The sequence below is a fragment of the Globicephala melas genome, chromosome 18, assembly GCF_963455315.2.
Source record: "Globicephala melas chromosome 18, mGloMel1.2, whole genome shotgun sequence".
NCBI lineage: Eukaryota > Metazoa > Chordata > Mammalia > Artiodactyla > Delphinidae > Globicephala > Globicephala melas.
In genome coordinates, this window is record NC_083331.1 from 64,307,492 (window position 1) to 64,323,452 (window position 15,961).

A 15,961-nucleotide genomic window follows, 5' to 3' on the forward strand; every position below is an offset into this window, starting at 1 on the left:
TATGAATACAAATTAAATACAAATATACATCAATCAATTCAACTAGGTCCTCAAGTCAGCAGCAAGTTTGAATCTAGCTCCACTAAAAAATTCTAGAAAGCAGTCCAGCGAAAGATGCACCAACTGCTAAGTTGTTTTTCCTAAAACGGATCTTAACAATTATTTACATAGCTCACAGTGAAAACAATGGAGCAAAACTGAGATTCCAAAAGCTGACTGAATTACAATACGAATTATTTTACACCTATGCTGAGAATGGGAGAAGAGTGATCTATGTCATATAAAAATGGACACACTTTTCGTAGACAGTTTCCCAGGTGATTGTTTATGATGTACATATTAACCCCCCTAAAAAAGTCATAGCTTCTCAGTAACCTTAGCCAGATTGCGTTTTGTAGACATTTCTTCCCAAATAACATTAGATTGAAAACAAATGCTATCATGGCCTTGATCAGTCTCTACAACACTCCCAGTCTCATCCAGGAAGTAAATCTTATTTCATTTGCACTGAAAACTTTCTGAATGTGAAAATGAAAGATGAGAGTCCAAATGGTCCAGGTCACAGTGGAAGTCATCCAGTGGCTCAACCGACGCCAATCCTCTTAGCCAAAACCCCCTCAAGTACTCAAACTTCAGTGTTGTTTTTTTTTACAGTAACCCCTCAAACTGCTCCACATTTTAAATGCAGACCCCTAGGGACTCAGCCCCAGGCTCATCCTAGAGGGGTCTACAACCCCTCTGGGGAAGCTAGTAGCCGGATCCAGGGCCCCGGTGACCACAGGCAGGGCTCCAGGCGTGTATGCTGGGTGCCTGAGACCCTCGCAGAGCAAATCTCAGGGACCTGGGCCACAGCTCAGCCTGCTGAGTGAGCCAGGTGCAGAGTCTGGAGGCAGCAGACTGCAGCTCAATCCCTCTCACGAGCCCGACAGCGTCGGACAAGCTACTACACCTCAGTGTCTTCATCTCAAAACAAGGCCAATGACAACTCACCCACCTGTTCTGAGAAATCAAACCACCAATCCGCTCAGTACACGTCAGCCCCGCCTGCACTCCTCCTAACCCACGAGCGGTCATGTGCTCTGGACTCAGGACAGAAAAGTCCTAAGGGGACACGCTGGACACTGGGTCTGTGATCAGAAGCGAGAGCGCAGGACGTAGACACATACGCCATCGCTCCATTATGTCGAAACGGACTTATTTTCACCTTTTGACATGTCTTAGTTCAGATTTTGTACTAAATTTCTTGACCAAGTAAACACCTTTTCAGACTTAGCACTAAAGCTTTTCATGGAATTGTTTCTCCTAAATTCAAAATTATCTGTCAATAGCCACTGAAGGCAGATGTTAATCAAATCTAATGGGCTGCCATGTCCAAGACAGAGCTACCCAAAAGTTCTAGAATGTTTTCTTCCTGTAATTCCATCACAGAAAAGGTAATATAAATAATTACAATAAAGTGATCAGTTGATGGCTACAAATTTATTCCTAATTAAGACTTTTAATCCAAATCTCTAGGAAAATAATCTATCTTCCAAGTTTTTAAGGGTAAAGATTTCCAAGACATACCATACAGAAATAATTGATTCAGGGATGAGTTCTTTAAGCATTATTCCTATATAAGGGCTGTGTTAATCCTGTAATACCATATATATTCCTATATAAGGGCTGTGTTAACAGGGGGTACCTCCCGTAGCAGAGTGAATCAAATAAGAATGAAAAAGAGCACCTATCTACATTCATTCATTCGACAGGCTTTGGTGAGATACCAGGCACAGTCCTAACTGTCGAGCATACATCCACAGGTGAAGGAAGCAGACGCTACTCCGCACCGTGAACAGAGGGACACGCTGAACGAGTATGGAAAATGCACTGTCGGGCCGTGATGTGTGCTCTGAAGGAAAAGCAAGGGGGGCTGCTGCCTTAGATGGGGGTGACACGGGAGCCTATCTGAGGAAACGTCCCTAGAAGAAGGCACAGCAGGTCCAAGGGTCCTGGGACAGAACATGCCCTGCTAAGGCGTCTTCATGCATTCACAGCTTATAGCGGGTGGGGAGGACTGATAAATGGTCAAGTGCAACCCACCGAGGGCTGTGGGAAGACAGAAGGGCACAGGCTCCCCCTGAAGGAACAGGAGGGAAAGGCAGGGGCTCTGGCACAGAGGGAGCAGTATCTACAGACAGACAGGTGTGAGAAAGGGCCCGTCACAAAGCCGGCACGGCTGGAAGGCCGAGTGGGTGTGAGGGCCAGCTGGAAAGGCTGATGGGGGCAGATGGCAAAGGAGCTCGTTCTCCGTCTGAGGACCTGGATCTGCAGCCTGAACATGAGGGGGGTCTGTGAGGGGCTGGAGCAGAGAGGGCGAACTGTGTGGACAGCAGCGTGGGCATCTGACCAGGACAGGCCCGAAGAGCTGGTGACGCAGGAGCCGGGGGCTCTGGCGACGTGGGGCTCTCTGAACCAAAACGGGATCCACAGCTGGACACAGGTGAGACTGCATCAGTTCACCTAAGGCTCTAACCTTCTGTAGGTGAGAGAATCCACTTAAGGCTTACAACGTATAGTTGGAAAATTCACAAACCTTAACAACCTTCAATATATATTCATGACTGAAGGAAACTGTCAACAGCAAGTAGAAGTGCACTTTGTTCACTTTTAATACAAAACACTCCCCATTACTAAGCTTCGACACGACCACCATCTTTCAGAGCACACTGTTCCATCCAATTTTCTAACTCGTTGAGAACATTCTCCAGTTGCTGCTGAGCGATTTCCTAAATTGCATTCGTGCTCCCTGCCCTAAGTTTCCCCAGAGAATGTGGTTCTGATTAGCAAACAACAGTCTGAACAAGGTTGCTTCTATCAAGTGTACATCCAAGGTCATTAAACCCAACAGCTATAAATACTGCCTCTGTTAGAAGAACTTGGGAGAACTTCTGTGGTATTAAGCACCCTGGGAACAGGGAGGCTGAACTGCCCGTGATGCCAGGAGGATGGGGGGTGGGGAACCTCTGTCACGGCATTAGCGCCCTTTCACTGAACCCGTGACAAGCCACAAGGCACTTCCCTAAGGGAAAATTCATAAAATCACGATCAGGAGAGGGTGGGAAAAGGGGGTCAGACCAGAGAGCTGGAGGCCATGCCACGTGTCGGCTGCCCTGCTCTTGTGTGCTGAAAGATTCAATGCTAACTTGGGCACTTTTTTTTATTGTGGTAAAATATACATAATGTAAAGTTTACCATTTCAACTATTTTTAAGCATACAGCTCAGTAGCATTCAGTACATTCAGACTGTCGTCAGCCATCAGCACCATGGATCTCCAGAGCTCTCTCACCACCCCAAAACGAAGCACAAGTTACATACAGACTTTGGTGGAGCCCGCCAATGGCCCCTGCTTAGTGGATGTGGAATCCCAGCTCCCAGTACCCAGAGCTCAGGGCGGCCTCACCCGTCTCTCTCTCACACTGCTGACTCTGCGAAAGCCTCTTTACTATGCTACTTAGGACTTGCTGCGAATGAAGTTTTTCCCCAAAAAAATTCATGTTGACACATTATTCGCCAGTACCTTAGTATCTGGTGACAGGGCCTTTAAAGAAATAATTGTTACCCTTAATTACGCTGGGCCTAATGCAATCTGACTGGGGTCCTCAGAAACAGAGGAGCCCGGGCTTCCCTGGTGGCGCAGTGGTTGGGAGTCCGCCTGCCGATGCAGGGGACGTGGGTTCGTGCCCCCGTCCGGGAAGATCCCACATGCCGCGGAGCGGCTGGTCCCGTGAGCCACGGCCGCTGAGCCTGCGCGTCCGGAGCCTGCGCTCCGCAACGGGAGAGGCCACAGCAGTGAGAGGCCCGCGTACCGCAAAAAAAACAAAAAAAAAAACAAAACAAAAAAAAACAAAGAAACAGAGGAGCCCAATACCTAAGAGCAGGGCACATGGACAGAGAACAGATCACGTGCGGACACAGAGAGAGGACACGGCAAGGAGGATGCCATCGGAAGTCAGGAAGAGAGGTTTCCGCAGCAACCAAACCTGCCCACACCTTGATCTTGACCTTCCAGCCTTCACCATGTAACAGGCTGCTGCAGACTGTTTTTTTTCCTCAAAATTCATACGCTGAAACCTAATCCCCATAGTGAAGGTATGGGGCCGTAGGGAGGTGATTAGGTCATGAGGGCAGAGCCTGCATGAATGGGATCAGTGTCCCTATATAAGGAACCCAAACGGCTCCCTCACCCCTTCTGCCATCTGAAGACACAGGAATGGGGCCCTCACCAGGCACCAAATCTGACAGTGCCTTGACCTTGGGCTTTCCCAGCTTCCAGAACTATGAGAGATAAATTTCTGTTGTGTCTTAGCTGCCCAGTCTATGGTCTCCTGTGAGAGCAGCCTGGACAGACAGAGCCCTAGCAAACTAAGAGGAACTGACGGCGAAAATTTCAAATTGCTTCTCTCTGCCGCACAACCTGCATCCTCCAGGCGAGGACGTGCCTGCTGTTGTTCTCACAGCCTTGCTTCTTCCCATTTAGCAAAAGGAACTGAATCCTATTCTCAGCCTCCACAAACCCTTCCAGCCTGCAGGCCCACAGGGCACTTCCCGCTAAGGCCAGTGCACAGGGAGCTTTCCAACTTCACCTGAAAGCCTACAGCTGCCCACTTCTACTTCCACTTAGCATTTACCATCCTATATCCAAACCCTCTAAACCGCGACTCTGCTGACCTTTCCCAGGCATCTGTCTTAACAAGCTCCATAGAGACAGATTCCTTAGAGGCAGAAATGAGAGCTGAACGTCTCGGTCTCCCTTATTCTGCCCCGTGTGGGTCCTTCCCCTCTCCTGGCTCACTGTTCTCCTCTGTAAACTGAGAGGTTTTGTGCAACAACATCTGTAAGGGCATGGACCTCAGTGCACACAGTAGGGCTTTAATAAGTGCAGCTGGAAGGGCTCGTTGGCTTTAACAAGGTGAACAGCAAGGTAACTAACAACCGTGGGGTAGATGTGGGTGGCGTTTCAGAAAAAGCAAGTTCACGAGGCTTTCGAAGAGGCCAGTCTAGACTCCACAGAGGCCTCAGTCAGCGTGTGTTGGGACACATGATACACAGAAAAGCATAGAGCTGTTCTGCTTCTGGGGTTCCGTGGCCAAACAAGAGCCACTGACAACAAATTCCGGAAACTCCAAGTGAAAGTCAGCATTTCAGCCAGGTATTAGATACCGAGTTTGAAATTCAACTTAACCCTACAATGTGGGTCTAAGTATTAATTCCAGTAAGCATCCATGAAGCAATGTTAAATATCTGAGGTCATACTCTGAGGTGGAAGAAAAATCATTCTTAAATTCTAGGCTTCATTAAGTATTTCCAAACCGATACAATAATAAGCATAAACCAACAAGGCCTTTCCATGGAAGCCCTATGTCGCTACTGAGAACTTGGATTCTAACATGCCTTAAACAACTGATGGAGGAAAAGGACCGGCAGCCAAGTGCCAGGCTACTGAGTCCCACTCTCTGATTTAAACGCCGTACGTACGTCGCCTTTCTTACTGCTGGGGCTGGATCCACCCACAATGTGTGGTTGTCAACTACAAGCAGCAAGGGGAAATCTGCCATCTGTTCCTCTCCTCCCCAAAGCATGGACTCCACTGGCCTCCACACACTGCAAGCTCCTTCTGCATTTTCCTATCTCGACCTCATCCTCATGCAAAAGTTCTCTAGGACGGATCTGCTGTGGAGGGAAGGGAGGGGGGACAGGGACACCAGGGCAGAATGAGTCGAGTCTCCTGAAGCACACACGCCCTCCTGAGCTCTCTTCCCTGATCTCTGCGGGGTTCCTGGAAAGCAGAAATGATAGAAAACAGGAGCAAACTCACAGCTCGAACAGGTGCCTGCTCACTTCTGCATCTACTGCACTGAGCGGATCGTCCAGGAGGTAGATGTCTGCATCCTGATACACGGCTCTAGGAAACGTAGAGAGATGTCAGGAGAAGGACGCTTCAAGCTTCCCGTGTCCCATCTTTGAATCAAGATGGTGTCCAGCAAATCATTATTCATTCCAAGAGCCCATGGAAAAGGGCCAAGACCCTGCTTCACACAGGGCCCACCCGGTAAGCGGGGTCTGCGTGCTCGCTTCCACTAGGAGCCATGGAGGAGGGAGGGGCAGGAAGGCAACTGAAACGCCATTTACCTGGCGAGGTTGACCCGGGCTTTCTGGCCTCCACTCAGCGTGGTTCCCCGGTCTCCTATCACGGTTAGGTCTCCATCCTCCAAAAGCTGTAAATCCTACATGGAGACAGAAAAGGGGAAAAAGAGAAAGATTTCAAATGTGTTCTCGGGCTTCCCTGGTGGCGCAGTGGTTGAGAATCCGCCTGCCGATGCAGGGGACACGGGTTCGTGTCCCGGTCCGGGAGGATCCCACGTGCCGCGGAGTGGCTGGGCCCGTGAGCCATGGCCGCTGAGCCTGCGCGTCCGGAGGCTGTGCTCCACAACGGGAGAGGCCACAACAGTGAGAGGCCCGTGTACCTCTTATCATGCTAACCTTCTAGCATCAGTTCTTTATAAAAGTATTTGATCAACAGCAATGGGTATATTTTATAGTGACTAAATTGTAACATTAAACGTTAAAAAAAACCTCTCAGGGCTTTTCATTTTTTTTCATTCTGTAGTTTTTCACAGCATTTATGCAGTTGACTATTTTGACACACATTTATTGAGGATTAACTATATACCAGGCAGTGTTCTGGGCACAAGGAATTCATCCAAGAGGAAACAAAGTCCCTAGAGTTTCTTTCCGTGATGGGAGATGGAAAATTAACATGAGTGCAAGTACTAAGGACTAGAAGAAAAAGGAAGCCGGCTTAGGGGGATAGGGAGTAAAGGAGGGAAAGTGAGTCACTACTGGGGTCGACAAGGGCTCAGTTCAGAGGGGGTTTGAGTAGATCTGTTGGAGGATGAAGCAGGCTTAGATTCAGATTGCCTGTAATTATCATCTGACAGATCCTGGCATAGACAAGCAGAGTTTGCAGAGTTTGTTTTCTACTAAACCCCTCAGGCATCAACCTAGGATACACAGACTACCTTTCTACAAATGAAGCCCTCATTTCCTGGTCTCTACTTCAGCAAATTTGGGGAGAGAACTAGTGGCACACTGGGATCTCCATGATAAACCAGTCCTTTGAAATCCCTAAGTCTCATTTTCAACTTCTACAGAAATGTGCTGCAGAAACAATCACTAAACTCAAGGATCCTGTGAGCATCAAAACAAGCGCACAAACACCCTCCATGAATGCAATAAGGACGTGAAGGGACTGTAACTTGCTATTGGTGATTGAGGCCTATTTTCTCATCACACCAACAGTGAAAATCCACGCAGAGTGTGAATCATGACACGCATAGCACATGACCACAAGGAAAAGAAAGAGACCATCCCCGTCATAACCCTCCCTGACAGCCACAGAGACACACAGGCACACACAGGTGCCCTGTACACTCAAAGCTTAAATGCGGAGCATCAGATGAAAAGCAGCAATTGCTCTGTCATGAAAATTCATCATTTTTTCACCTTAATTCTTTACTACCATCGCTTGCTTTGGGTTTTCCTGAGATACAATAAGCCATTTTAAGATACGTTCCCAGCCTTCCACACACACACACACACACGCACACACACACACAGTTTACTTGGCCTCTGTTTCACTGATGACAGTCCTTGCAAACTGTTCTGCTTAGTTTTTACGCCTCCATTTTATGCTGTTTTTGTTTCCTTCTCAAAACAGCACCACACTGTAGTGCGGCAACCCGAACCATGTTTTAGAAAAGGCACTTAGACCCACTCGAGCACAGTCAGGGCGTAAGAAACAGGCTCTCTCTGCAAGTCTGGTAGGAGGACTTCCAGTGTGCTGTTAGCTCTGCAGTCTATTTAAGGACCAGCACGAATGGGAAAACATTTTAGACGATTTGAAGTAAAATCCAAGTCAGGCTGCTTTCCCAGCCACCATTTTCTGATTAGGTTAAAGGGGAAAAGCCTGAGTTCATTATATATTACAATTCCTCCCACTGACAGGAAGGTATTCTTCTTCACCAATCTTCAATGGAAAGCAGACATACAAACTACGGGAAAACTAGGAAATGGCGACGCTGGTTTGATGCCTTCTGTCCAGAAGCACATCAAGGGCCCTTTAGGGATGCTGGAGACTTCGTGTACAAACATGGAACAGACTGTTAAAATATTTAACGGGGACCTGACGTGAGCCCCTGGCAGAGGAGGGCTGGGTTCCAGAGTCAAACAGCATAAAACTGCCTTTCATCACAGCTTTAAATCCATTTGGCCGATAGCACTATGATTTCCATTTTAAAGATGATGAAACTGAGGCCAGGTGAGGTTCAGAAAAGCAGCTGAAATCGCATGATTTTTTCCCTACTAAATAGAGAAACTGAAACTCATTCCCTGAACCTTCTATCTCCTAAGCCTTGCAGTTTAAACACGATCCCTACAGCAGGCCAAACATTATTAGGTGGTTCCCTACACTGTGTTGTATAACTCCCTATAGGGTCACTTTGAATATGGCATCAGCTTAATTCGACGTTGCCAAATGTGATTACTTTATATTTTAACTACAGATACGTTTTCGGCTCAATGAAGTTAAACACGTACTTCAATTAGATCTAGTATAAAGCATCTAGTTATTAAGATATGTAATAAAAGAAATGCTGCTTTTTCCTATTTTATGGGAACCACCCATAAAAAGAAATCTTTATTATTTTTGTTTCTATGTATGTATTTACTGAAAACCTGGCAGGTTTGCATTTTACAAACATTGCCTTTCTCTTTACAACAAACCCACACCTCCCCCTCATTTTATAAAAAGGAAACAGAGAAACACCTGAAATTACTACTCAGGACCATTTCTCTCCAAAGACCACACTTTTTTTTCCTACTACACATGTGGTCTCTGTATCTACAGGTCAAAATAATTCCACGACACCAATATTACCTGTAACGGTCTTATGACCATTCATTGACACATAGATTTCATTTCAGAGCAGCAGCAAAACCTCTTGGAAACCCTCTGACCCAACGCCCTCATTTTGCTGCAGAAACGTCAGAGGCCCAGGCAGGAAACAGGACGTGTCCAAAGTGACAGCAGGCAAGCGACGAAGCCGGGGCCAGGACTCTGCTCTCCGCTCCTTCTCCGCCCTGGGCCTCCCTTCCTGCCAAGCAGGGAATGGGCACGAGGGGCCCCAATTCTATGTCCCGACCACGCAGCACAACGGGAGATCAGTCCATGCTTATAAACCTCACATCACGTACAGAAGAATCGCTGTGCAGCCCAATCCCGCAGGGGCCCCTTCCCACCAGAGTCTGTGCTGCACAGACATCCGAGGGTGGGTGAAGCCCCAGGACACGGCCCGAGTTACTGGTCCCATCACCCCACGGGGCTGGGGCAAAACACTGACCCCCTTGGGTCTTAAACCTGAGCTGCAAATGTAGAGGTGAGGCATTCCATCTCTCAAGCCTCAGTTTTACTAATTATAAAATGAGGATGGTAACATCAAAGAGCCTTGTAAAAGATTAATAACTCATACACCTTGTCATGTGTGCTTGCATGTGAGTGACAAACAGAAAAATGACTTCCACATGGACTCTGAATAAATGAGAGCTATTTTTCTTACTGTTTTACATTTGCATTTCCCCTTTTCGTATATCATTTTTTTAAAATTCTACCTCATTACTGTCAACTTTACTTCACTTCTGTAAACGAAAAATCTCCCATTAACCATAACTCACGAGAAGGAAACAGAAGCCCATTAAACAAGCAAACAATTGTGTTGTGCCCAGCACATCATCAAATGCTACTCATCTAACACAGTCTATGATGTTCAAGCCATTGTTCAAGCAGGGTAACTATTTCCACACAGGCCTTTAACACCACACCTTTGAAACCCTGTCCCAGCTTTTTCCTCACAGTATAAAAGAACAATACGAAGCTCAGACTGCTCTGACCAGACCCTGGGGTTGGGGTTGGGGGTGGGGGGGTTGGGGTGGGGGGGAAGAGCTCTTTAACGCCATTATGCAGATTTTTATGACCAAAGAGAATAACACAGTATTTATCAGTATTTACATTTTTTCTTTTGTTTCACTAAATTATATTATCCTACAAGCTAAGTTCAGTTTGCATAACTGATTCACTAATTTCATTTAAATCCCCAGGTACAGAGAAATGTTTCATTTTCCATTTTCTATGAAATTCAATGTCATTTCTGAAAACAATCTCTTCCCCAATGAAAATAGGCCATATTAAGAAGAAATGTTAAAGCATTACTTTTTCTTTAAATAATAAATTACAAGTCAAAAGTGAAGCGGAGAGGGAAACCTAGAGAATGAAAGGGACCAGGGAGGCATCAACCCAGTGCAAGGCGCAGACCTTACGTGGAGCCCGACTCAAGCCAAAGGTTAAAGAAATTTCCCAGTGAGATGATTAACAACATGGAAACACTGACGAGAACACTGATGATATTCAGGAAATTCAGGTTACTTTTCAGGTGCAATAACGTGGCGACTTTTTTCCAGAGGCTTTCCTATCTTTTAGAGAAAACTAGTGAAATGTTTACAGATGAACTAATCTGAGGCCTAGGATCTGCTTCAGAATAATCTGGGGTGGGAGTGGGGCCAGCAGTGGGCAGGGGTAAAGATGCAGCAAGACTGGCCACGAGCTGATCCTGGCTGAAGCTGGGGGTGGGTAACTGAGAGTTCATTAAACTGTGCTCTCTATTTTCACAAATTTTTGTAATTGTGCATTAAAAAAAGAAGGTAAAAGTGAATGAAACTTCACGAAGTGAAAGTCCCCTCCCCCAAAAAGGCATTCTGTGGGCGTCGTTACCACATCAGAATTCAAACAGTAGCATACGTGTGTACATGTTCATCCAGAAGACCAGCTTAAAAGCATTAAACAGGGGAGGGGGAAGGGTAAACGGTGACAAAGCGAGAGAGAGGCATGGACGTATATACACTACCAAACGTAAGGTAGATAGCTAGTGGGAAGCAGCCGCATAGCACAGGGAGATCAGCTCGGTGCCTTGTGACCACCTAGAGGGGTGGGATAGGGAGGGTGGGAGGGAGGGAAACACAAGAGGGCAGACATATGGGGATATATGTGTATGTATAACTGATTCATTTTGTTGTGAAGCTGAAACTAACATACCATTGTAAAGCAATTATACTCCAATAAAGATGTTAAAAAAAAAAAGCATTAAACAACATTAAAAGGTCTTTTAACAAACCTTGTAGTTTAAACCAACACTATCATCATTTGAAATTCGAGTATATATAACTCAAAAGTCATGACTCACCTTTTTCAAAGCACAAGCCTTTATTACTTTTTCATACCGTTCTTTTTCATATTTCTTCCCAAACAGAATATTACTCCTCAGAGTTCCTGAAAACACCCAGGGCTGCTGAGAAACATACGCGATCCTCCCGTGCACGCTGACCAGCCCCTGGCTCGGGGGCAGCTCCCCCAGCACAGCACTCAACAGTGACGACTGAAACAGACGGCAACACACACGCGTGAACAGGCAGCACTCAGGACGGACACGCCCCGCAGAACAACTGTCCCCACCCTGGGCGCTTGATAAACGATAGAACCCTTTCCTTTAAAAGAGGATAAAGTACAGCTGTGGCAGTTGAGACAAAAAAATTGAAAATAACACTACTGGTCAATGTACACTATTGATTGATAAGGAATATTAATATAATACTATGACAATCTAAACTGCCCAAGAGTTTCCCGCAACTAAAATGCTCTACTCAGCAAAGACTAAGTTAGAATGTTTAACATCCTTAACTAGCAGAGCAGCCCAGCAGAACGTGTAGTTTCATGTATCTGATGTTTAGTGCAGTTGTTCCTGCATCCGGGTATCCTTTACTTGACAAACACTTGTTCTTAAATAAAGCTTTCTATGAATAATATACCGAAAGATGATTATTTTTTAAAATACTCTGAAGTGAGTCGTGTCCAAAGAGCAAAACTCCATCATAACTTAAATCATCACCCCCTCGTGTACATATCCCACGTTTAGGTTCCTGTATTTTGTTGTTTCAGACCAAGTGCACGTGCACATGTCCTTCAAATCTTTAACAACACACAGAGGTGGCGCGTCTGTGTCCACAGCATCACAGCGCTCACCACACTGGGCTGAAATAATCTGCCTGCGTATCTGTCTCGCCCCAGAACCCGGCTGCCTCTGGAGGGCAGAGGCGTCTGCGGCTTGCTCACGTCTGTATCTTCAGCTCCAGCACATGGTTGCACACTCATTACACGTGCACTGACGGGACCAACTCAAGTCCCATGAGGAAATGCTCAGAGCTTCCCGGAAGAGCCATTACAACCTCCAGACCTCCTGGAGGGCCCACTGTGACAGAAAGAAGTCCCCACGGTCTCAGTCTGTCCTGAACAGCTGTCACATAAATCATTTCCTTCACTGAGACGTCCAAAGTCCCGACAAGCAGTTCCCAACTGTGTAACGGGAAGCACCAGGAAGGAAAACAAAATGGGCATTTATGCACGTTTATTTGGACATGCAACCTTCTTGCAAAACTAATGTTCCATGCAACAGAGAAATGCTGTTTGAGATACATCCAATTCAAACTGTGTTACCTACAGCTCTGGGCTCGACTCTGAGAATTTCACAGGGGCTGTGGCATTGCATCAAGCTGCCGAAAGGCATCGTAACTTACCTTTCCTGCTCCCACGGGTCCGACCACAGCTAACAGCTCACCGGGTCTGACAGTAAAGGAAAGGCCTCGTAGAGTTGGGGTTTCTGATGCCTGTAAATTTAAGTTTACAAATTTAAGTTTACGGTTCATTTCAATAAAATAAAAAAGCGAACTTCAGAAAGTAGAGAAAATAACGTAAGTCACTGATATGCTAATATAACCCACATTTTCGTCCTTCCTATTTTAAGATAGTGAGTCCTGGGGGCCTCTTCATCAAAAAACACCTTTGAAACAGCTTTAGTTGCCTTTAGGAAGCCTACTTCTTTTGCCAGATTTTCATACGGACAGAGCTCTAGACACCCACAGAATTTAAGTAGTTGCAATGACACGGCCCGTCCTCGAAATGCAAACTCCATGATGCACACTAGCTTATTAATATAATATAATTAATAGAATATCCAGTATGGGAGGTTTTTAATCATTTGTAAGTTTTCATTAGAGCCATTGGTGTTGTTTACTTCACTCCTCTCCACAGGGTGGCAGTGTAAGTACATATCATGGCTGGTCCTCTACTAAGAATTTGACATCTCCACTTATCTCTTTATTTTCACTTGATAAAGAATGAATCTCAGTAATGGTCAGCAAGCAACAGGGCGCTTTATATGATAAAGTTGCTCTTGATAAATAAAGTCACATAAATGGCAGTCAAGGCTCCAATTTCACCAGAGATTCAATTTAACACTAACAACCAAAAAAAGGGGGGGATGGGGGTGGCGGGGGGATTATGTATAACACAGTAGGTTAGAGTGATCAAGCCTCAGTTTTGTACCCCTTACATGCATTACCTATTCTGGGTAAATAGGGACAACAAAGTACTTCTACCCTAAAAAAAACAAAAACAAACCACGGAGGTACATGTCACAGCAAACAGTCTAACACAAAGGAGACGGATAAAGTACTCATCGTGCCAATCACAGGTCATGTTCTTGAACAAACTGTAAATTCTATCATAAAGAGACTTAGGGGTATGTGTATTTCTTTACATATACTAAGTGTTTAAAAAAAATCTTAACTGCTAATGTTAAAAAAAAAAAAAAGTGGTTACGTATGATTAAGTAAAATGCCCAAAAGACTAATAAAAGCACAGGGTCTGGATAAGAAGTCTGGATAATGTTCTAAATGGAAAATTTCTCTGGAAAGAACTGAACTGATTACAGATACAGGCAGATACTGAAAAAATAATTATTTTTAATCATCAAAATAACTAGCCCCATATTTTAACACGAGACATCTTCTTAAAGCTACTCCACTCCTTTCTTTTTGATTAACACCTGCATTCTTATTTTGCTACTTTTCACTCAGTTGCGACTGCACGATAATGAGCCACCTACAAACACAGCTTCCTGCTGCAGCCCTGCAGTTTGTCAGGGCAAAACACATGGACTTCCCTCCCTGTTCAGGCTTGAAGCTCTTCATCACCAAAACACTAGCCCCAGATGTTACAGGAATTACAAATCTATCGATAAATAGGAAGCTAGACTTTAATACATGAGAAACATTTAAGCTTCTCCACTTCTTCTCTGACACTTAGGGTTCTTATTTTACCATTTTTCACTCAGTTAAGACGACAAAATAGTGGGCCACTTACAAACATCAGCTCCCTGTCACCACACCTCACAGTCCGTCAGGACCAGACACTGAGTTCCCTCCCTGTTCAGGCTTCAGGATCGGGCACTGCTCTGCCGTGACCAGAAGGGGGCAGCACTCGACAGCCCATGGTACTGAGGCCTGTCCTCTCCTGGTTATCCAGGCTCAGGGCATGCGGATTACACAGCATCATCAGCTGAGCCCCACTCAGCTGCCACACACAGTTTGAAATCCCTGTCCCTTGGAGGCTCCCACAGGACCATTTATTTTAAACCTTAAAGACTGAGACCAAGTCCCATCATTTCATGAATGAGACCTGCGTCCCTGAAACCTTCTGCCACCTGCCCAAGGGGCTGTATAGCGGAGCAGCTTAGAAAGCCCATGTCTATCTCCAGCCTCCCAACCCAGCAGGGGATTCATTCAGACTCCGCTTCTCTCCAAAAATCCCCAAGGTCTGTGCCACTCCCCCATCCCCGAGGGATGTTTCACCCATGACCTAACCTGAGAGGCCCTAATTACTAATGACCCAGCCCAGGGCACAGCCTTCCATAGGCAAGGCCAGGACAACAGAATAGGGTGTTCTGTACTACACTGCAAGTTACACAGAAGTCTGAGAGCACGTTATCACGTTCTTGCAAGAACAACAAAACAGCTCATTTTATAATGCCGCGTAGTTTGGTATAAGAGATTTTGTTAATGTTTCATACAAAGTATGTGTTACCATTCACAAAGAGTTGCCATCGTAATGGAATTCTAATGGTGCTTTTCATAAATGCTTCGAGTGTATTATGATGAGAAATACCAAGCAGGAGGTAAATCTACACTATTAAGGTAGGAGAAACTATCAGGTCAGATACGGTACCTTGTTAGAGTTTCCATGTGCGAAAGCTAAGGGGGTATATTTTTGTTTACTTGGGAACATACTACTGTTTTGTCGGTGGGGAAGCAGGTACTGAATCAGAAGTAGGTGAACAGGATGCAAGTGGCACCACACTTGGTGTGACAGGCGTGAACACACACGAGGAGTCTGCACAGTCCGGACACTTGCACTGTGGTCTCCACTCCCACCAGCAGTCGAGCTCCTGGGCTCTGCACCCGATGGTGGACCCTCTGGTAGAGGCACCACCTCGTTTGAGTCCTTCCAGCCCTGGGGGTGGGAGCGGCTTCCCACCACTGCTAATCACTGCTAATCTCATTTTGCCCTTTCTGCTTTTTTCTTCCCCCGTCTTTCATCCTCTGCGTAAGTATTCCCCACATGGAATGCCCTCTCCTGCGGTATGGGTTCTGTTTCACTGAGTGATCCACAGAGGACCACTGAACCGGGGAGGCAGGAATGTTTCAGTCGTCAGAAAAGGGGGCTGCACTAGGTGCGCAGTTTTGAGAGCCGACCCTGCTCTTTTTCCTGTTTGCCTGAACGTCATAAATAAACCAAGTGTTCGGAACTGCCAGTTCTCCCTGTCAGCTTGCCACACAGTGCAAGCCTTCAACTGGGAATCACGGGTGCTCACTATGCCCTCCTGCTGTCGCCTCCCCGTCCCTGGCTGCCACCAAAGTAGCCAGAACCATTGAGAAGCTTAGGATGGGGGAGCCCCACCCTGCCCCAAAGCAAAGTCC

General features: G+C 46.1%; 1 protein-coding gene across 1 annotated transcript in view; it reads right to left on the reverse strand.

Moving 5' to 3' along the window:
* ABCC4 (ATP binding cassette subfamily C member 4 (PEL blood group)) overlaps positions 1–15,961 on the reverse strand; it is a 214,944-nt gene that overhangs the window by 114,302 nt on the left and 84,681 nt on the right. The window contains exons 10-13 of the mRNA XM_030856904.2: positions 12,722–12,811; positions 11,335–11,526; positions 6,173–6,267; positions 5,859–5,945 (exon numbers count right to left, since the gene is read on the reverse strand). Coding sequence (XP_030712764.1) covers positions 5,859–5,945; positions 6,173–6,267; positions 11,335–11,526; positions 12,722–12,811 — 464 coding nt within the window. The remainder of the gene's footprint in view (positions 1–5,858; positions 5,946–6,172; positions 6,268–11,334; positions 11,527–12,721; positions 12,812–15,961) is intronic.